The sequence below is a fragment of the Tachysurus fulvidraco genome, chromosome 15 (genome assembly GCF_022655615.1).
Source record: "Tachysurus fulvidraco isolate hzauxx_2018 chromosome 15, HZAU_PFXX_2.0, whole genome shotgun sequence".
In the NCBI taxonomy this organism is placed as follows: Eukaryota; Metazoa; Chordata; class Actinopteri; order Siluriformes; family Bagridae; genus Tachysurus; species Tachysurus fulvidraco.
Window position 1 is genome coordinate 4,785,894 of NC_062532.1, and position 22,488 is coordinate 4,808,381.

A 22,488-nucleotide genomic window follows, 5' to 3' on the forward strand; every position below is an offset into this window, starting at 1 on the left:
GAGATTCCCGAGTCAATAACTCCTGAGCTAAAAGCTCTTTTTACACAAATACCTCTTTTCTATCGTAGTAATGTAGAGAGGCAGCTACAACCCAATTTTCCTCAAAATCAGCTTTCCTCTTTGGTGGACAAAATACATAAGTCTCTATGTGCAGATGACTGAAAGACAGATTCCAAGGGACAATCTGCAAAGTTCAAAACCCGATAAGCTAATACTAAAAAACAGTCACTAACTTCACTGTAATACACTGTAATGTCACCAAACTCCGATCACACATCACTGATGTCCTGATAGTTATACTACAACACTTACATGGGGGAAATGACTTTATATACTATTTACTATTTAAATATTTTTTTATGATTTTTCATTAAAAGAAATTAATAGCACTGTAATACACTGTAACTATCAGGACATCAGTGATGTGTGAGCTGAATTTGGTGACAGTACAGTGTATTACAGTGAAGTTATTTTTTTCATTATGAAAAATCATAAAAATTAAACAAAAAGACTTTTCCCTCAAGTAAGTGTTATAGTATAGTTATCAGGACATCAGTGATGTGTGAGCTGGTGACTACAGTGTATTACAGTGAAGTTATTGATTTTTTTTGTATTCACTTTTCGGGTTTTGCACTTTGCTGACGGTCCCTTGAAATCTGTCTCTTAGGTGTTCACACATAGAGATTTATGTATTTTGTCCAACATGTAGAAAGGAAAATTGGGTTGTAGCTGCCTCTGTACATTACTATGGTGAAAAAGAGGTGTAATTTGTGTAATAAAAGCGTTTAGCTCAGGAGTTATTGACTCGGGAAACTCCAATCTATGAATATGCGGCCAACTTTAGTCTAAACTGGACGGAGACACGGAGCACCCTGTAACTCACTGACCTGCCTGCGTTCACAATAAACACGGTGCAGATGGCAGGGAGAACGGCTGACTGCACAGTTTATGGGAATAAATTGTGTATTTCCCTCACAATTGTAACAAAAAAATCACTACACTGTCTGTCTGGTCTCTCTGCGCGTTGCTTTGCGAGATTATGCGCTGCGATTTTTTTTCCTTACTACTGCTGGGGTGTGGCGTGAGTGCGTGAGATTTGGGTCAATTGCGTGATTCTCATGCTGAATGCGTGAGAGTTGGCAGCCCTGTATAAACACACTTCAGCTGTTAGATTTCATAGTTTCATGAATCCTTCTTGAAAACAAGCAGCTGCTGCCCCCTACAGGTGATTTTTAATTCCAGGAGTTTGTAGTAGTGATGCTGCAGTAAACATCTACATTTCAGTTTGATCTCTCGTCAGATTCTGTGCTGCTGAACAGACTCTGTGTTTCTAAATTCAGGAAATGAACCATCGACCTGTAGTGTTCCTGCAGCTGGCATCACCAATCAAAAATGCCTTTGTGTGACTGTGTTTTAAAATGCTTTATGTTCTAAAGTGTGACTGAGAAGATTTACTAGTTACACTGAGAGGATGTCTGTAACGTGTCTCATAAGGTTTTGTAAGAGAAATCCACTATTCTGTGGACTAAATCCACAGACTCTGTCTTTCTAAATTCAGGAAATGAACCATCGACCTGTAGTGTTCCTGCAGCTGGCATCACAATCAGGAGGAATAAAAGCATGAATAGTACAGTATATACTCCCAACTAGTCATGACAATCATTGTCCTAGAGCTGATTTACCTCCAGTCAAATACGTAAAGACGTCATAATGTTAATGTGATACATAACATGTGGATTATTATTATAAATATTACTAAATGCTAGAAAAGATTGGAATAAAGAGGAAGATCTGAGTGCTGGATGTGAATAGATGATGTTGTTTATAATAAAGGTCTCTGGGGTGCAGCTTCCTGCTGAGGGAATATTTACAGCTCACAAGGAAGTGCTTGAGTACGTTTTTGTACAGCTCTGGAGTCTGTTGTGTCAGTGTGACTTTCTTGCACAGTAATAAACTGCCGTGTCTTCAGCTTTCAGACTCTTCACTTTTAGGTACAGCAAGTTTTTATTGGTGTCTTTATTGATGGAGAACTGGCCCTGTAGAGACTGAGCGAATGCAGTGCCAGTGCCAATGCTCAATGCTCAACGTCAATGCTCCCGAACCACTCAAGTCCTTGTCCTGGTTTCTGACGGATTCAATGCATGTAGTAGCTGCCCATTGAGAATCCGGAGACAGTACAGGACAGAGTGACCGACTCTCCAGGTCTCTTCACCACAGAATCAGAGGAGGTCAGGGACTGTCCATAAGAATCTGGAAGAGAAGAATAGAACTCAGTAATGTTATCTTATACTAATTATTATGCTAATAATCTTCACATGAAAACATAAACATACATGAAATGAGTAGCAATAAAATACACTGTCCTAAAATAATCCTTCCCTGAGTTCTGCTTCACCCAGGTTTAAAGTGTATGGGAGTGTTATCTCTCACAGAGCTCACTGGAAACTAGAGCAGACAAGAACATGCTGTTTATACACCACTCTATTTGAATAGGGAGCGTCCATGACCACTATGGAGGTGTTCAACCCACAACCACACGCTGCTCACTGGATAGATGAGTGGATGATAAGGTACTATGTAAATCTCTACAACAGAATGTTTCTCTATCAGAAAGGGAACCAAACCGAATCATTTTTAGAAGACACCTCACTCATCTAAGGAACACATTAGGAAACCTAAATGTAGGAATGGTTACGTGGTGATGGTTTATTTCACACAGACGGCTTTCTCCTGCTCCTGTATTGAGAAGGAGTAAAGCTCAGTGACAGAAAGTAAGGAATAAAACACTTGGGGAGGTTTTGTTACAGAAAAATAATCTTAATCTTAAACCTAATCTTAACAGAAATCTTCATCATATCAACCACTGCAGATTGTTTATCTTCTAATTAAATGTTCACATATTCCTTCAACATATTCCTAATTGTTTGAGAAGTTTATAAGTGATGTAGGAAGTGTTTGGAATGTAGGGATTAGTAACTCAGTAAAATGTAGTTATTATTTAATTAAAGAAGTGAATTGTGATGAGGTTTTTGTGCAGCACTGCAGCTTGTTGTGTCACTGTGTGTTACACGAGCGCAGTAATACACAGCTGTGTCTTCAGTCTGCATGTTCTGTCCTCTCAGTGTCACCGTGCTGCTGGAGGCATCTTTAGAAATATTGAACTTGCTTTTTAGAGACTCTTTATGATAAATGTCTCCACCTCCCCAAATGCGGTTTATTGATTCCAGAGTTTTCCCTGCAGGTTGTCGAATCCAAGCTGTGCCATAGCTGTTATCAGTAAGTGAGTAACCGGATACTTTACAGCTGAGGATTAAAGAATCTCCAGGCTTTAACATCACTGAGGTGTCCTGAGTGAGCTCTACTGCACATTCCACATCTGAAAAAAAGACATGTCACAATTCCAGTCAAAAATCTATGTACAGTAGGTTATAACTGCAGGAATTTACTAGCAGCTCTGAGATCATTAGTGAAGTGAAACTCACAGGATGAAGCTGCCAGCAGCAGCAGAACTGGAAGGAACATCGTATAACTAAAAGCAGTGCTAAACTCTCCAAAGCCCACTGTGACCGTGGCTGATATTTCTCTATATGTAGCTGTAAGGGGAACATTTTACATATTCATTTACATATTGTTATGCTGGTCTTCTACAGGTGTCAATAATCACAGTGAAAAATGTTTCCTGGTGTTTAAATTAGTTTGTATTTATTTAACACTGAATCTGTAAGTTACATTTAGTATGTAAATGACTTTCATCCTCTGATTTTAAACTGTTTCCATAGTTCTCACTCTGTCACACTGTGAAAATGTGGGTTTGTCATGTGACTGTAGTAAGTCTGTGTTTTTGTACTGATGTCTAGCTTCCTGTGAGACTAAATGTGTGTTTAATGCTGTCAGCTTCATCACTGCTCTTTACTCATTACATCTGGTGTTTTTTAGTCCATCACTGTGGATCACTGTAACATCCAGAAGAACATTCTGCTCTACTTATTGCAGACAAATATATTTTTGACACTACCAACTGCTTAAGGTGAACACTTTCTAAAAAACACACTTACAAATTTGCAGTCTGTGAATATTACTCTCTCTCACTCATTTTCTACCGCTTATCCGAACTTCTCGTGTCACGGAGAGCCTGTGCCTATCTCAGGCGTCATCGTGCATCAAGGCAGGATACACCCTGGACGGAGTGCCAACCCATCACAGGGCACACACACACTCTCATTCACTCACACACTCACACACTACGGACAATTTCCCAGAGATGCCTACCATGCATGTCTTTGGACAGGGGAGGAAACCGGAGTACCCGGAGGAAACCCCCGAGGCACGGGGAGAACATGCAAACTCCACACACACAAGGCAGAGGCCGGAATCAAACCGACCCTGGAGGTGTGAGGAGAACGTGCTACCCACTAAGCCACCATGCCCCCCTGTGAATATTATACTTCATAAATAATAAGTACATCACTTTCAATTGTACATCAGATCAGCTCTCAGATAGCAGCCCTTTTCTTATGCCTGTAAAGTAATAGTGATGATACTGAGAGCTTACACATTACAGAGGACACACAAAGAATTTAACATTATGAAGTCCAGTAAAAAGAGTGAAATGGTGAAAGGAATCACTATATACAGATTTATCATTTCCTACAATTATGTATAAGTCAATCCCACTGGACAAGGAACAATGATTCACCGGACTGCAGGACAGTAATCTGGTCATTATCAATATAAATCATAATTCAATTATAATGTGATGTAGAGATGACAGGGTTTATTAAGTAGATTTGAAAAGTACACATTTAACATGTAATTGTAGTTTAAAATTTATCACTACAATCTCATTTAATCAACTGACAGACTGCTAACTGGTGTTGTCGTCTCTCTTTTCTGAGAAACTAAGAAGGTGAAACATTGAAGAAAGTCACTGTTTCTGTCTCTAACTGTTTCTGTTTCTAACTGTCTTCTATACTGAATGTTTTTGTACAGTGTCTTCATTGATCTGTCTCACTGTGATTTAAGAGCACAGTAAAACACAGCTGTATCTTCTGTCTGAAAGTTTTGCCCATATAAAATCACAGTGTTGCTGGATGTGTCTTGGGACGGATCTCTTTCTTTAGTGAATCGTTGCTGCCAGTATCACTGGAGCTACAGTACCAGCTGATCCATTTCAGCTCACGTCCTTTTTGTCATATCCAGTTAGTACTGTCTAGTGGGTGAGTTTCCAATAATCTTACAGGGGACTGAAAATTGTTCTCCAGACTTAACCAGCATGACTTCAGGGTGAACCAGTTCAACAACAATCAAGCCATTATTCAGGTGCATTCTATCAACAGCAAAACATTAGTTACCATTTACTTACTATGTGGTTGATCAAATGGTGTGGATTATTCAGTCTGGAGCTGTAATGTCTTGGCTTTTTAAGAATGGTGTCGTTAGTGTTTATGACTTTAATGAAAATCCCAGGAGAACATGTTCTTATATTTATGACACTGTCAGTCATTAGATTTTCAACTTGTTGTTTAGATCTTGTGAATAAAGAAAGAGCGACCATCACAGGCCTTAAAGCTTAAAGAAAAACATAATGTGCAATCATTTCTAATGTGTTTGCAGTTTAAATATACAGGATACAGATAAGGACCAAAGGTCGAGTAAACCTTTACTGTTGGTCTGTTAGTAAAATTGTAAAATGATATGTATTACAAATACAAAAAAGATGTAAAAACATTTCTCCATCTGTCTTTGTCTGTAATCATTTATTATTTCCTTTCAGAATATATGTCTCACTGTGGTTCATGAGTGCTGTAATACACAGCTGTGTCTTCAGTCTGCATGTTCTGTAATGTTAATGTCACTGTGCTGCTGGACGTGTCTCTGGAAGCCTGAAACCTGCTTTTCAGTTTCTCACTGTAGTAAGTGCTCCCACTACCACATATCCTTCCGATCCATTCCAGAGTTTTTCCTGCAGGTTGTCGTATCCAGTCTGTACAGTAGCTTCAATCAGTTAATGAATATCCAGACACTTTACAGGTCAGAGTCAGTGACTGTCCAGGAGTTAATACTGTGGATCCGGTCTGGATCAGCTCAACACTGTGAACACCTGTTAAAGAAAAGTTATTTTAATGATGTAAAAGCAAAAATCTTTAAGGAACCAAAACTGTATTACATGTCAAATGTAAAAACACTTACAGTGTACGGCTGCCAGCAGCAGCAGCAGTAGGGATGTAGAGATCATGATGTGTGTTGGAGCAGAAGAAGTAAAAGCTCTTGGTCTTTGTTGCTTAAATCTATAACAGAGAAGGACATTTGCATAGAGACACTCCTTATCTTAGGGTCAAAATGGGATGGATTCTTATATGAGAAAACCTTCTCATCTTTTAAACATGTCTGTATTTTTTAGAGATATCTATCACTGCAGCTTGAGTTTATGTTTGAACCAATAAGAAGCTTAAGGCAGGTGTTATTGAGTAGATTTATACACCAGGGGTCAGCAACCTGCGGCTCTGGAACCACAAGTGGCTCTTTCATCCCTCTGCTGCGGCTCCCTGTAGATTTGGAAAATAAATATTTAATTTAAATTAATTTTATTTTAGTTAGTTAGTTTTTTTTTAAATGTCATTCTAAATTCTAAGATTATGATGCTCTGTAACATTAAAATAAACCGTGTTTAATTTGTTTGTCTCTCAAAATATGCGTCATAACTGCCGACTTGCTACAGCACTGTAAATCCGACACACAGAAGCAGACGCATTTTTGGTTTGCTGCAGCTGGCAAGTAAAATTTTGATGTCATGAATATGAAGAGGACTCAGTTAGACATTGAAAGTTACCTTCAACCCAGCGTCATTTTTGTTAAGGTTAGTTCAAGCTGTTCCAAATATTTTTGTTTGCTTGCAGAAATAAAATTTCGTTTACTCGGTAGCAGTTCATTGATTTCATAAATGCAACACACTACAGTTTTTTCTATACTTTCCATAAAGGTAAAAAATGATACATGCAGTGTTCTCTTCATTTTAGATGTCAAAAGGGTTTTGTGGCTCCCTGTGTTTTTTTTCTGTGGGAAACGGGTCCAAATGGCTCTTTGAGTGTTTAAGGTTGCCGACCCCTGTTATACACTATCAGGTGTTTTCAGGTGAATCTATAATAAGAAAACTTACAGAAATTTTTATTCATCTAGAACAGGACCCTTTATTTCTATTCATTTATAATTCTGTTTAATTTAGAACCTTACATTATAACAGCATTATAAAATACATCTTGTCATGTTACTGAGAAACCTCACAACCACAGGAGGATGTAGTTACATAAATTATAGTGTTTTTATTTGTCCAACCTGTGTTTAACAACCCAAATAACTAATCACACATTATGGAAAGAGTGAAAAAGAAGAGAAAATGTAGATATTTGTCTGATAATGACTGATACTGAATGAGTCTCATACAGAATGCAGTTTGTGGATTCACTTTTTTCACTTTATTTGTTGAGCTCTGCTGCCTCCTTCAGTTGTTTCAGTAATGTAAGCTCAGACTATAAGTCTGTGTTTTTGTACTGATGTCTAAGGGGAAGTATCACTGTGTGTCACGGGCGCAGTAATAAACTGCAGTGTCTTCTGTCCTCATGTTGTTCATCTGCAGATACACCTGCTTCTTACTGTCGTCTCTGGAGATGGTGAAGCGGCCCTTAACAGCACTGGAGTAATATATGTTACTACTGTAGATGCTTGCAACAAATTCCAGTCCTTTTCCAGGTGCCTGTCTATTCCAAGCCATCCGGTAGCTACCAAATTCAAATCCAGAGGCTGTGCAGGTCAGTTTATGAGACTGATCAGGTTTGATGATCACTGGATCAGACTCGATCAGTGTCTGACTGCAGGAATCTGAAATCGAAGAATATTCAATGGTAGGAATTAACATTAAAAAAAATTAATGAATGAAAAATATTTTAATAATGTAATAAAGAATACTAACATTGAATGAAGATTGTTAGAGTAAAGTAACACAAAACTCTGCCTAGTCCCATCTCAAAGAATTAAAATGATTCCTGCTGCTGTAAATGAACACAAACTGCTGCTATGTTGTTGGGCTGAATGTTTCAGCATAAATGGTTCAAACACAGGATTTGGTTTGCATGACACACCCACTAGAGATATAAAAACATCCACAGAGGAACAGACGAGGAGAAAAAGCTTCCTGTAAAACTCCGGGTGTGTTTCATGCTGTCAGCTTCATCACTGCTCTTTACTCATTAGATTTCATGTCTTTTTAGTCCATCACTGTGGATCACTGGAACATCCTGAAGAACGTAAAGCTTTCTGATCACTGATTATCACTGAACAACACAAACGTGTCCAGTCCTTCATGATGTTGTCATTTTTTAGCTAATCCTGTTTTTCTGATGATCCATTAATAAAAATCATTTGGTGAGATGATAAAACACTTTGTGTTTCTTTTTTCATTTTTATTTGTACATTACCAAAAAATACGCAATCAAATTATACAATGTTCATATTTCACATTTAATTACATTGGATTCTCATTAATTATTAGATATAGTTTGAGGAGATTTTGGATGGTTTTTGTTCATTCAGGATGAAGAGTTAAAGCCTGAGTGCTGAGTGTGAATGGATGTTGTTCTTTATAATAAATGTCTTTTGCAGACACATTTCATTTCATCTAGTTATAAAAAGAGACTATTATTACTAAGTAAACTTTTATTTATTTATTTTATTAATGCCAGTGTTGGTGTCTATGCTGAAATATTTGTAATATGGGGATTAGTTACTCAGTAAAATGTAGTTGTTATTTAATTAAAGAAGTGAATTGTGATGAGGTTTTTGTGCAGCACTGCAGTTTGTTGTGTCACTGTGTGTTACACGAGCACAGTAATACACAGCTGTGTCTTCAGTCTGCATGTTCTGTCCCCGTAAGGTCACAGAGTTACTGGAAGTGTCTTGAGAGACCACAAACTTTTCTTTAAGTGAATCTTTCTTATTAATACCCCCAGTATAATAAATGGTGTTGATCCATTCTAAAGCTTTTCCTGCAGGTTGTCGAATCCAAGCTGTTGCATAGTGGCTGCTGCCATCAGTGATAGAAGCTCCAGACACTTTACAGGTGATGGTTAAAGTCTCTCCTGGCTTTATAAGCAGTGAGTCTGGCTGGATGAGCTCAGTAGCACAGAACACATCTGTAAAAAGAGAAAAAGAAAAGGTGGACATGTCGAACTGAAAGGATCAGATGAAATAATAAAGCTTCAATCCAAACACTCACAGGGGGCGAGAGCCAGCAGCAGCAGTGGAGCTGAAGCAAACATGTTTGTGTTGAAGGAAGACTAATGAGAAGTGTTTCCTGTCTAGATCAGAACGCTGCTAATATTACAAGAGGAGATGCAGATTTGCATAAACATTACAGAGAGGCTGTGTTGAGTGCAGCTCTGCAGCTGTTAATCACACTCACACCCCGTTTCATCTTCATATCAATTTAATGTGCAAAATAATTCAGCTGTTTGTTATTATTAATAATGATATGAACGTGTTGTGATGTAATTAACGCTTCCTGTGAAGGTCAGATTGAAAACTGATCTATTTCCAGTTCCCTCAAATTAATCTGAATCTCCACCATAATCCATGAAAATGATAATAATTAGATAAACGATCCTTTATTTCATGTAATAGAAAAATGTTGTGAATTACAAAAATGAACATTGAACATTCTTTACCAATACACACACACACACCTGAAATTAGGAACAGCAAAGATAACAAAGGGTGACTGAACTGTTTTCCAAACTGCACACTAAGCTTAAAAGATAAGAACTTTTCAGATGTATGGGAAATGACAGCATTACCGTTGCCCTGAGCTAAGACAAGATTAGAGATTGACCAGTAGAAGATGCAACACAGACACAGACTTCAGGAATCTGAAATAGGAAAAATATTCAAAGGTATGATTTAATGTTTAAAAAAAAAAGGAATAAATTATGTAATAAATAATACTAACATTGAATGAAGATTACTAGAGTAAAGTAACACAAAACTCTGCCTAGTCCCATCTCAAAGAACTAAAATGATTCCTGCTGCTGTAAATGAACACAAACTGCTGCTATGTTGTTGGGCTGAATGTTTCAGCATAAATGGTTCAAACACAGGATTTGGTTTGCATGACACACCCACTAGAGATATAAAAACATCATGTGTTTATATATATATATATAAAAACACTATTCTTAACCCCTTTAAGCATTGCCCGCCTTTTGCAGCTTTTTCGCCTACATGACCTACCCAACATAAAGTGGTACAGCTCCCACATACTTTGACACACAGGAGTGAGCCTGGTCCCAGTTTCAGAAACTAGTTGCAGTTTGATTCTAGGCCTTACTGGCACAAAGTTACAGGGGTTTGAATGCAGGTTTTCATTTACCTGATAAACTGATTAATCTTATTTTTCTGGAACATGTTAGGGACCAAATAACAACTGAGGGTCAGAGCCACATGTCTTGGCTTTCACCAAAAAAAATTTCAAGTCAAAAGACCCAAAAATGGCTTCAATATGAATATTTTTCTACAGCCCTGGTCGTCTGGTGCAGTGTTTTTGTGTACTTGTTTACTATATAACTTTGAAATAAAAGGCTGCAGGCTCAGTCTGAAAGGCCATAAACAAGCCTAGACTCTCTCTCTATCACTCTGGTGTGAAAACAGGCCTGTAACTTGACACCCTGAGCTGTGAGAGGGACAAAAGGTCAGGGATTACGCAAGAATTCTTCTGCGCATCCAGTTCACGCAGACACAGTCAAAGAACATAAGGCATGTCGCATACCGTTGGAATCGTCTGCTTATTGGCTAAACGGCTGTATAGGTCCAGCCCATTTCATTGCTATTGGAAGGAGTAATTGTCAGTCAAAGGCGGGTTCCCAAAAATGAGGTCATGCCACCATTGGCTTCTCAGCCGTCTATCTCTGCCATACAAGCGCCGATTGGCTCAAATGAGGGCTTATTTGATTCGTTAGGACCTGGGCTATAAATATGACGTAGGCTTTGAATTTTTGAATATCCCAATTAGGAGTTAGAGCGGCAAAACGAGATGATGGCGCACTTCTGTTTCCAGTTTTCAGAACACTAACGGAATATTTGCGGCGCGACCAAAGCGTTTTGGATTAAAAGGCTTACAGATTTCAATTCCTTGGACCTGTGTGGATTTTTGTGGATTATTTGTGTTGGAATATATTACCCCAGTGAAGAAAGAGATGCGTCTAAAGGTAAGGGAAAAACCGGTCTAGCGCCACCTAGGTCAGTTTTGTCCGAAATTTTTTCTAATTGTATGAAGGCTGTGAATCATATTGTGCTTTGTGTGTGGGCTTAAAAAATTATTGAGAGTATAAACTTTACTAGGTAAATAGGTTTTTTCGTGTTTTTGGAGGATTTGATGCTTTAAAGTTGAATTGAAGCTTGTTTCTGGGTCATCCCCTAGTGGTCACTTTGACTTCCGTGCCGTGCACAGCACAGCGACCCGTGAGAATAACATACTATTTTTTAATAATTTTGCATTAGTACATAGCCATTTTCACATGTCCATGTTGACCAACATGACATTTGCATCTAAAATATCACCAAATAAATTATCTATTTTTGTATTTTTGAGAAAAGATATTATTTTCAGAATTATATTTGTGTCCCTTTTCACATAAGATATTTTTTATTCAAAATAAACCTTATTTTTTTGTAAATATTTTAGGATTTGTGTGTCCTTCAATTTGATTTACCACCCTGTCACACTGACATGTTTTATCAATAAATAAACATCTACAACTGTTAAGTTGTTTTATGTATCATCTGAAGCTGTTGAGCAGGCAATGAAAATATGCCAGGCAAGATTCCACCAGTGCCATCCATAATGAAAACCTACCAAGTAGTCACATCCACTCCAGGAGAAATCCTTTATTGGGAAATAAGTTGCATGTGCTCCATGCAAAAGCAGCTGAGATGTCAATGCTTCACAACACATCATTTTACTTTTAACATGACAGACCAAAAGGTGCCAACAGAAGCAATTTCTTGGGAAAGTGGAGATCTCATTGGGAAGTGGTGCATGCTTAAATATGACAATGACCTTTATCCTGGGATCATCATGGAGACAGATGAAACGCATGCCCTGGTAAAGTGTATGCACCACAGCCTTTGACATCCTGCCACATGGAAATCCAAAATCGATGTGTGGATGCGACTCTCCCAGTCACTGTAATGATGATCTTTTTTTTTAGTTTTTCAGAGCATGACCAAAGTTTTCTATTAAATTTCCAATGTTAATGTTTCCCCTCCCCAGTTTTATAAAGTTTAAAATAAGCATACCATAGAGATACACACTTTGTCCATACCACCCGCTCACAGTGAACCACTCCGTGACATCAGTTACCACCCCGTCACAGGGTCATTTTGTTAAAAATGTATGTAAAAGAATATAAATTTTACATAAATTAATGTTGAATGATGTTCTTATTGTGTGGACTAATCAAATAAATGGAAATTTATTGTTTTTTTTTAAGTGTATTTGTTTTTTAAGTAAAAACAATGAGGCCATTGAAATGTCAAATTCATATTTCAAGATTAAAAAAACTAAGAATAATTATTTAAATTAAAATTACAGACTTTCTATTGATGGGTTCCAAAAAAGGGACATTTTACTATTAGGAAAACATTAGATTTTTAAAATATATTTCTTGTTTTACTACTCTTATGGCATACATATTGTCCGTGACGGGGTGGTAAAAAAAAGACTCCCTTGCCAGAATAAAATTGATAATATTATTAAGAATTTTGTGCCTGAGGTGGGAAAATGTTTTTTTTTTTTGGAGGAATATTAAATAATATTTAAAGTTGTAAGTAAAAAAAAAAGTTTGTTCTTAATGAAAATGTGGACAATTGCAAAGTGGAAATGGCACCCGTTTCGTAGAATGACTCAGTCAGTGTTTATGACTTTATTGTAAATCCCAGGAGAACATGATCTTGTATTTAGGACACACTGACAGTCATTAGATCTTCACCTTGTTGGCTAGATGGTGTGAATAAAGAAAAAGTGAACATTACAGGCCTTAAAGCTTGTGTTTGCAGTTTAAATATACAGGATACAGATAAGGACCAAAGGTTGAGTAAACTTTTACTGATGCAGGTGGAGAAGAATTTTATTTCAGTGTACAGGGTACAGAGTTTTTGTACAGGGATGTTGTTTATTCGTCTCACTGTGGTTCACGAGCAGAAGAAGTAAAAGCTCTTGGTCTTTGTTGCTTAAATCTATAACAGATGAGGACATTTGCATAGAGACACTCCTTATCTTACAGTAGGGTCAAAAAGGGGTGGATTCTTATATATACAGTACATTTTAATAAAAATGAGAAAACCTCATCTTTTAAACATGTCTGTATTTTTTAGAGATATCTATCACTGCAGCTTGAGTTGATGTTTGAACCAATAAGAAGCTTGTGGCAGGTATTAATGAGTAAGTTTATACATTATCAGGTGTTTTCAGGGGAATTTATAAGAAAACTCACAGAAATCATTATTCATTTAGAACAGGAAACTTTATTTCTATTGATAATTAATCAATTATGTTAAATTTAGAACCTTACATTATAACAGCATTATAAAATACATCTTGTCATGTTACTGAGAAACCTCACAACCACAGGAGGATGTAGTTACATAAATTATTTCATTTGTCCAACCTGTGTTTAACAACCCAAATAACTAATCACACATTATGGAAAGAGTGAAAAAGAAGAGAAAATGTAGATATTTGTCTGATAATGACTGATACTGAATGAGTCTCATACAGAATGCAGTTTGTGGATTCACTTTTTTTTCCACTTTATTTGTTGAGCTCTGCTGCCTCCTTCAGTTGTTTCAGTTATTAAAGCTCAGACTATGAGAACAGACTGTGTGTTAAACACAACACACTGCTGGAAACATGCTGTATTATTCCTTCTTTCCTATTATAACTTCGGGTGAACAAGAGGATGTTTTTGTATTATAACAGGGTAAATTTGCATAACCACACTTCAGCTGTTAGATATCATGAATGAATCCTTCTTGAAAACAAGCAGCTGCTGCCCCCTACAGGTGATTTTTTAATTCCAGGAGTTTGTAGTAGTGATGCTGCAGTAAACATCTACATTTCAGTTTGATCTCTCATCAGATTCTGTGCTGCTGAACAGACTCTGTTTTTCTAACTTCAGGAAATGAACCATCGACCTGTAGTGTTCCTGCGGCTGGCATCACAATCAGGAGGAATAAAAGCATGAATAGTACAGTATATAGTCCCAACTAGTCATCACAATCATTGTCCTAGAGCTGATTTACCTCCAGTCAAATACATAAAGACATCATAATGTAAATGTGATACATAAGATTGGGAATATTATAAATATTAATAACTGCTAGATGAGATTGGAATAAAGAGGAAGATCTGAGTGCTGAGTGTGAATGGATGATGATGTTTATAATAAATTTCTCTGGGGTGCAGGTTCCTGCTGAGGGAATATTTACAGCTCACAAGGAAATGCTTGTTGAAGTAATTTAGTGACACATGTTTTCGGATTGTGTAGAAAACCCTTCCATAATCCCACTAAGGAATGTGTCGTAGTTTGCACGGGTTAGTGTGGAAAACACAAGATCACTATCAGTGTTGGTCTTACCATGAACACAGGTGTCCTTCAAAGTCACCTCGTTCTTCTAACAAAGGATCCTCTTCAAGTTCTTCTACCTAATCTATTGTGTAAATGTTTAAATCTAAATCTAAAATGAAGGAGTCAGACTTTGTCTTTTCAGGGTCCTCACAATGGGAGGCCTTGTTTTTTATTAAAAGTAGTATAATACAGATAAATGTGTGTAATATATGCAAAGTAAAATAAAAGAAAATTACAAATAAAATCTCCTTCAAATAATCAAACAGTATTAGAATAAATAAAAGTCATTAAAATGCAAAGATTATAACAAACAAAGAGACACTCTGCAAGTGTAAGCTTGCATTTATTCAATGATGCACACAGAGTATAACATGCACTGAGCCTGTCTACAATAGAATGCACACACAATGTAATTCAAGACAAGCTTTTATACGTTTCCAATCCTTTCGCCAATATTCAATATTTCAATATCAATTCTTATTGACTTTAAAACCAACATTCCTTCCCATTCCTATTCCCCAAACCGGTAACTCTGTGGTCAGTGACCAGTTGTATACTTTAAGGTATACATTCCTTTCAAACAGCACAAGCTTGCAATATCATCTTACTATCTAAGTCCCTCCCTCACGAGTGTTAGGGTTTCCCTTTACAGATTACTGTCAGCGGTATCCTTCTGAGCACTGAGGGTTGACTTTTTTTTTTCAAGAAAGCCTCCATATAAACATACTCAGCACATTGTATCTTTTAACACACAAGCAATATTATTGCATACATATTTTTAAAGCAAAGAAAATGTTCAACCCACAACCACACGCTGCTCACTGGATAGATGAGTGGATGATAAGGTACTATGTAAATCTTTACAACAGAATGTTTCTCTATCAGAAAGGGAACCAAATCGAATCATTTTTAGAAGACACCTCACTCATCTAAGGAACACATTAGGAAACCTAAATGTAGGAATGGTTACGTGGTGATGGTTTATTTCACACAGACGGCTTTCTCCTGCTCCTGTATTGAGAAGGAGTAAAGCTCAGTGACAGAAAGTAAGGAATAAAACACTTGGGGAGGTTTTGTTACAGAAAAATAATCAACAATGAATCAATGTGTGTTTTATTCATCACCATTTACAATTTTTCTTCTTAGTGATGTAATTATTACAGTGTTTATCATGTGCAGTAATCTTACATTTTTTTTCATTACGGTTTAAAATCTATTACAATTATTACAATTACAATTACATTATTTAAAATATGAACTGACTTCAATCTATTTATTTATTATTATTTATTTTACATTTTTTGAGACTCGTATAGATCAGTGCTGTGTCCTGTTATTGTGAACACTGAATGAGGAGTTTTTGTACAGTGATGTTGTTTATTCGTCTCACTGTGGTTCACGAGCGCAGTAATACACAGCTGTGTCTTCGGTCTGCATGTTCTGTCCTGTTAATGTCACTGTGCTGCTGGACGTGTCTCTGGTAACCTGAAACCTGCTTTTCAGTTTCTCACTGTAGTACGTTTTACCATCATAACCCATAAGTGTGACCCACTCCAGAGCTTTTCCTGCAGGTTGTCTAATGAAAGCTGTACCATAGCTCGTAAGTGAATATGAAACCTTGCACTGGATGGAGAGACTCTGGCCTGGCTGGACTGTCATGGAAGCAGGCTGAGTCAGTTCCTCACCATGCACATCTGTGGAGGAAAACACATGGTGATATCTCACACAATATATGCTGCACCTTTATTCTTCATCTAGTAAATGAATAAATTTGATAAAGCACTCACAAGAAGCAGCTGCCAGCAGGAGCAGTAGAGATGTAGAGAACATGGTGTGTGTTGTTTGGACTGGAGTCTTCTCTGTTCTCCAAAGTTTAACAGACACCATCACATCATATAAATAGAGTGAGATCCAGCTCTGACACTTGGATTTGTTTATCTGCTGATGATGGGAGGAGAATGTATCTGAAACGTATTTAAATCATGAGCAGGAGATTCATCTGATGGAGGATCTGTTGGTTTATAAAGTCAACTATTTTATAAACATCGTGAACATAAGGAATGATTGGAGTTTTTCTTTTTGAACTGTTTGTATTTACGAATGATAAGTAGTTCATGCTAATAAGCATATTACACAAGACATAAAACACTTGTTTGTGTGATGTAATGATGTCATGTTAAATAGAAAGTACACAGTATTGAATTCTATAGTAATTCAAATTCTTTAAAAATGACCGTATAACACTTTCCAGATTGATGGACAGATTCTCTAAGATAACTGGTGACGTCCTTCATTCTTGCTGTTATTTTAACACACACCTGAATGCTCCAGAAAAGGAAACTGACAAAACTTCAGTTTTTACAGTATTGAGATATTATAAGTCACATTTGCTAATGATCAATTATTCAATGGCATTTTATTAGCAGCACCTGGCTTCTCCATATTAGCTTCATTTTTGTTAAATAAATAATGAAATGGTGTAAAATGCCATGTGTTCTTGTTCATCTGAGATTTTATAATCTAATTTGAAGACCGGCTAAAGACTAGTTTTATTATTTTATACTACTTTTTATTATATCTTAGATATATATATGTGTAGCGTCTGGTACCGGTCATTTTAGATTTCATGTCCCAGGCACCCTAAATTTCAACATCTACTCCTCAATTAACCGATGACCACTCAGTTTTACGGTTTTATTGAGGGCTACACCCACAACTGGCTCCAGAATGTCTGGATCCTACACAAAGACCAGATAACCCCATGCGGCTTCCCCGATTGAACTCACACACACACACACACACACACACAAAACACAATGAGACATTCCTTTTACTAATAAAACCTGAAGATAAGGTACTCTAAGGTTCTCATTCTTATTACTTTTTGTAATGGTTTTCTTCTTTTAAGGAAGGCTTGCCTGACTCAAAATTATTTGCTACTTAAAACAACATTGTATTTTAAAATCAGTTATACTCTAATTACTGATCATGGCATGTTAATGTATACCTGTTCTAATGCCGTATCTAAAGCCGTGAGCTTTGAGCTTTAAAACTTCGTTTTATTAATGTTCATTACTGAAAAAACTTGCTAACAAAGGTAGGTAGTCCCAAACATGCACAACATTTTTGCATCCAGTGCTTTTAATTCAGGATAGCCTGGCAGGAGATACTGATAAAATGTGTCCAAGCCCACAGAGGCAAATTTATCCTTCAACTTTTCATCATACTGCAAATCAGTTACAGTATTTCAAGTTGCATATCAACGAGCACACCGGAAGCTCTGACTGTGAATGGTGAGCGAAAAACTGCGAATTCTATCTCGAGTTCGTTAAAGACCTGAAATCGGTTCTCAAACTCCCTCAGCAACCCTGAAAGCTTGTATTTGTACTGTCTCATGTCAGGATTAATGCTTGCTGCGCACACATCTCTTAGACAGGGAAAATGAGCAGGGTCACCACTTGGCATCTGTGTCTCCCATAACGTGAGCTTTAACTTGAATTCATATATGCTGTCATAATACGGTTACAACCTTTTGCGTCCTTGCAATAATTTGGTAAGTCTATTCAAGTGCTCTGTAATATCAACCATCATTTTTTAACAAACTCCCCCTAACAGTACGGTTTTCATGCTAATGCGATTTCGCTGGCAATTAGGTAGCTGGCTTTCACTGCAGCATCACTGGCCTCTCGACTCGGGGAGAAAACAGATTGCTGTTTCCTCAGACCCACCAGCATTTCATTTACCTTCTGTCTTTTTAGTTCTCTGTGCAAGCTGCTGTCTTCTCTAAATTGCCCCTCGGTGTGAATGAGTGTGTGAATGTGTAACATGACCAGAATGTACGCTCAGTGTTCCTGGGATGGACTCTGGAGCCTGCACTCTGACCCAATAAAACACTTCCTAATGATGACCAAGTGACTGAATACATTACCCTGATTATTGTCTCGTGATACTGAATGATTATATGATTAGTTACAGTATATATATCCTTACACCTCTAATTCCAGTAGTTTTGTTCTCTATTAATAAGAGCACAGACATTTGTTCTCTTCTGGACTCCTGAACACATAAAACCTGCAGATGCAGACGGGGAAAATGAGCTGCAGTTTATTTACAGAGTCATTTAAAGAACCGGAATATGAACATGTCTGAATCTGAACTTCGGGTGAGCAAGAGGATGTTTTTGTATTATAACAGGGTGAATTTGTATAAACACACTTCAGCTGTTAGATTTCATAGTTTTATGAATCCTTCTTGAAAACAAGCAGCTGCTGCCCCCTACAGGTGATGTTTAATTCCAAGAGTTTGTAGTAGTGATGCTGCAGTAAACATCTACATTTCAGTTTGTTCTCTCGTCAGATTCTCTGCTGCTGAACAGACTCTGTGTTTCTAAATTCAGGAAATGAACCATCGACCTGTAGTGTTCCTGCAGCTGGCATCACAATCAGGAGGAATAAAAGCATGAATAGTACAGTATATAGTCCCAACTAGTCATCACAATCATTGTCCTAGAGCTGATTTACCTCCAGTCAAATACGTAAAGAAATCATAATGTAAATATGGAGCGTCCATGACCACTATGGAGGGAGGGTATAGAGGGACAAAATAGAGGGACAAAAGGTCAGGGATTACGCAAGAATTCTTCTGCGCATCCAGTTCACGCAGACGCAGGCAAAGAACATACGGCATGTCGCATACCGTTGGAATCGTCTCCTTATTGGCTAAACGGCTGTATAGGTCCCAGCCCATTTCATTGCTATTGGAAGGAGTAATTGTCAGTCAAAGGCGGGTTCCCAAAAAATGAGGTCATGCCACCATTGGCTTCTCAGCCGTCTATCTCTGCCATACAAGCACCGATTGGCTCAAATGAGGGCTTATTTGATTCGTTAGGACCTGGGCTATAAATATGACGTAGACTTTGAATTTTTGAATATCCCAATTAGGAGTTAGAGCGGCAAAACGAGATGATGGCGCACTTCTGTTTCCAGTTTTCAGAACACTAACGGAATATCTGCGGCGCGACCAGAGCGTTTTGGATTAAAAGGCTTACAGATTTCAATTCCTTGGACCTGTGTGGATTTTTGTGGATTATTTGTGTTGGAATATATTACCCCAGTGAAGAAAGAGACGCGTCTAAAGGTAAGGGAAAAACCGGTCTAGCGCCACCTAGGTCAGTTTTGTCCAAAATTTTTTTCTAATTGTATGAAGGCTGTGAATCATATTGTGCTTTGTGTGTGGGCTTAAAAAAATATTGAGTATAAACTTTACTAGGTAAATAGGTTTTTTCGTGTTTTTGGAGGATTTGATGCTTTAAAGTTGAATTGAAGCTTGTTTCTGGGTCATCCCCTAGTGGTCACTTTGACTTCCGTGCCTAATTGTTTGATAAGTTTTTAAATGATCTATGAAGTCTTTGAAATGTAGGGATTAGTAACTCAGTAAAATGTATTATTTTTAATTAAAGAAGTGAATTGTGATGAGGTTTTTGTGCAGCACTGCAGCTTGTTGTGTCACTGTGTGTTACACGAGCGCAGTAATACACAGCTGTGTCTTCAGTCTGCATGTTCTGTCCTCTCAGTGTCACCGTGCTGCTGGAGGCATCTTTGGAAACACTGAACTTGCTTTTAAGAGACTCTTTATAACCTATACTTCCACCCCCCCAAATGTGGTTTATCCATTCCAGAGTTTTCCCTGCAGGTTGTCGAATCCAAGCTGTGGCATAGCTGTTATCAGTAAGTGAGTAACCGGATACTTTACAGCTGAGGATTAAAGAATCTCCAGGCTTTAACATCACTGAGGTGTCCTGAGTGAGCTCTACTGCACATTCCACATCTGAAAAAAAGACATGTCACAATTCCAGTCAAAAATCTATGTACAGTAGGTTATAACTGCAGGAATTTACTAGCAGCTCTGAGATCATTAGTGAAGTGAAACTCACAGGATGAAGCTGCCAGCAGCAGCAGAACTGGAAGGAACATCGTATAACTAAAAGCAGTGCTAAACTCTCCAGAGCCCACAGTGACCGTGGCTGATATTTCTCTATATGTAGCTGTAAGGGGAACATTTTACATATTCATTTGCATATTGTTATGCTGGTCTTCTACAGGTGTCAATAATCACAGTGAAAAATGTTCCCTGGTGTTTAAATTAGTTTGTATTTATTTAACACTGAATCTGTAAGTTACATTTAGTATGTAAATGACTTTCATCCTCTGATTTTAAACTGTTTCCATAGTTTTCACTCTGTCACACTGTGAAACTTTTCTACTGACTGGATCTCATTACACAGACTCCTGAAAGTGTGTAGGAAAGTCACACTGTTGTGTGTGTTGTGTTATATGTTTACTGGAAGAATTAAAAAATGTATTAATTAATCTTACATCAGTGTAAATGTCCAGACAATGTTCAGAACAGTCCAGTAAAAGTCAGCAAGTGGTAACATGTAAGTCAGAGACACTGTAAACATTTTGGTTCTTTCACCTCCATGAATCTGAAAATGTGGGTTTGTCATGTGTCTATAGTAAGTCTGTGTTTTTGTACTGATGTCTAAGGGGAAGTATCACTGTGTGTGACGGGCGCAGTAATAAACTGCAGTGTCTTCTGTCCTCATGTTGTTCATCTGCAGATACACCTGCATCTTACTGTTGTCTCTGGAGATGGTGAAGCGACCCTGAACAGCGCTGGAGTAAAACTTCCTATCACTATCACCCTCAATAGTTGCAACCCATTCCAGCCCTTTTCCAGGTGCCTGTCTGATCCAATCCATCCAAGAGCCACCAAAGTTAAATCCAGAGGCTGTGCAGATCAGTTTATGAGAATGATCAGGTTTGATGATCACTGGATCAGACTCTCAGTGTCTGACTGCAGGAATCTGAAATAAAAGAATATTCAATGGTAGGAATTAACATTTTCTAAATGTTAATAAATGAAAAAATATTTTAATCAATTTACAAATAATACTAACATTGAATGAGGATTGCTAGAGTAAAGTAACACAAAACTCTGCCTACTCCCATCTCAAAGAATTAAAATGTTTCCTGCTGCTGTAAATGAACACAAACTGCTGCTATGTTGTTGGGCTGAATGTTTCAGCATAAATGGTTCAAACACAGGATTTGGTTTGCATGACACACCCACTAGAGATATAAAAACATCATGTGTTTCAGACAAAACATTGCTGTGTTGAGTGCAGCTCTGCAGCTGTTAATCACACTCACACCCCGTTTCATCTCCATATCAATTTAATGTGGAAAATAATTCAGCTGTTTGTTATTATTAATAATGATATGAACGTGTTGTGATGTAATTAACGCTTCCTGTGAAGGTCAGATTGAAAACTGATCTATTTCCAGTTCCCTTAAATGAATCTGAATCTCCACCATAATCCATGAAAATGATGATAATTAGATAAACGATCCTTTATGTCGTTATTAGTCATGTGTAGGCTGCACTCTAGAGAATTACATTAACACAGAAATGATTCTCATGTCTGCAAATTTCCTGCTTTCTGTTATGAGAAGGTGAATATGAACATGCCTGAAGCTGTTCAGCTATTATTATTAGCTATTAATAGAGGTACAGCTATTATGGGGAACAGAAATGGTGTCACTTGGCCTTTAGTGAGTCTGAATGCTGCAGAAACATATTTAACACTTCAATAAAACATTACAGAGTTTAAAACAAAATGTTAATGAATTCTTTAATAAACATAGGATATACCAGATAAATGATAACAGGACATGTAACAAAGATCATCATCAACACAGTCAAGATATTCTGAGGGAAGAAATAAACAGTACAGAAGTCTCAGGTACCTTTGGTT

General features: G+C 37.4%; 1 protein-coding gene and 2 gene segments (V, D, J or C); all 3 read right to left on the reverse strand.

The window, feature by feature from the left end:
- Positions 1–2,932: 2,932 nt before the first annotated feature.
- LOC125138679 lies at positions 2,933–3,551 on the reverse strand. The segment is given in 2 exon segments: positions 2,933–3,376; positions 3,483–3,551. Coding segments are annotated over 2 exon segments (414 nt in total).
- A 5,317-nt stretch (positions 3,552–8,868) lies between these two features.
- LOC113640842 lies at positions 8,869–9,353 on the reverse strand (the record flags this gene model as incomplete). The annotated part of the segment is given in 2 exon segments: positions 8,869–9,185; positions 9,269–9,353. Coding segments are annotated over 2 exon segments (360 nt in total), but the record flags the coding sequence as incomplete, so codon positions are not given.
- A 6,720-nt stretch (positions 9,354–16,073) lies between these two features.
- On the reverse strand, positions 16,074–20,683 carry LOC113640836 (immunoglobulin alpha-2 heavy chain-like; the record flags this gene model as incomplete). Its single annotated transcript, XM_047801131.1, has 4 exons — positions 20,605–20,683; positions 20,155–20,498; positions 16,460–16,502; positions 16,074–16,366 (listed from the first exon to the last, which is right to left on the reverse strand). Coding segments are annotated over exons 1-4 (720 nt in total), but the record flags the coding sequence as incomplete, so codon positions are not given.
- Positions 20,684–22,488: the final 1,805 nt, after the last annotated feature.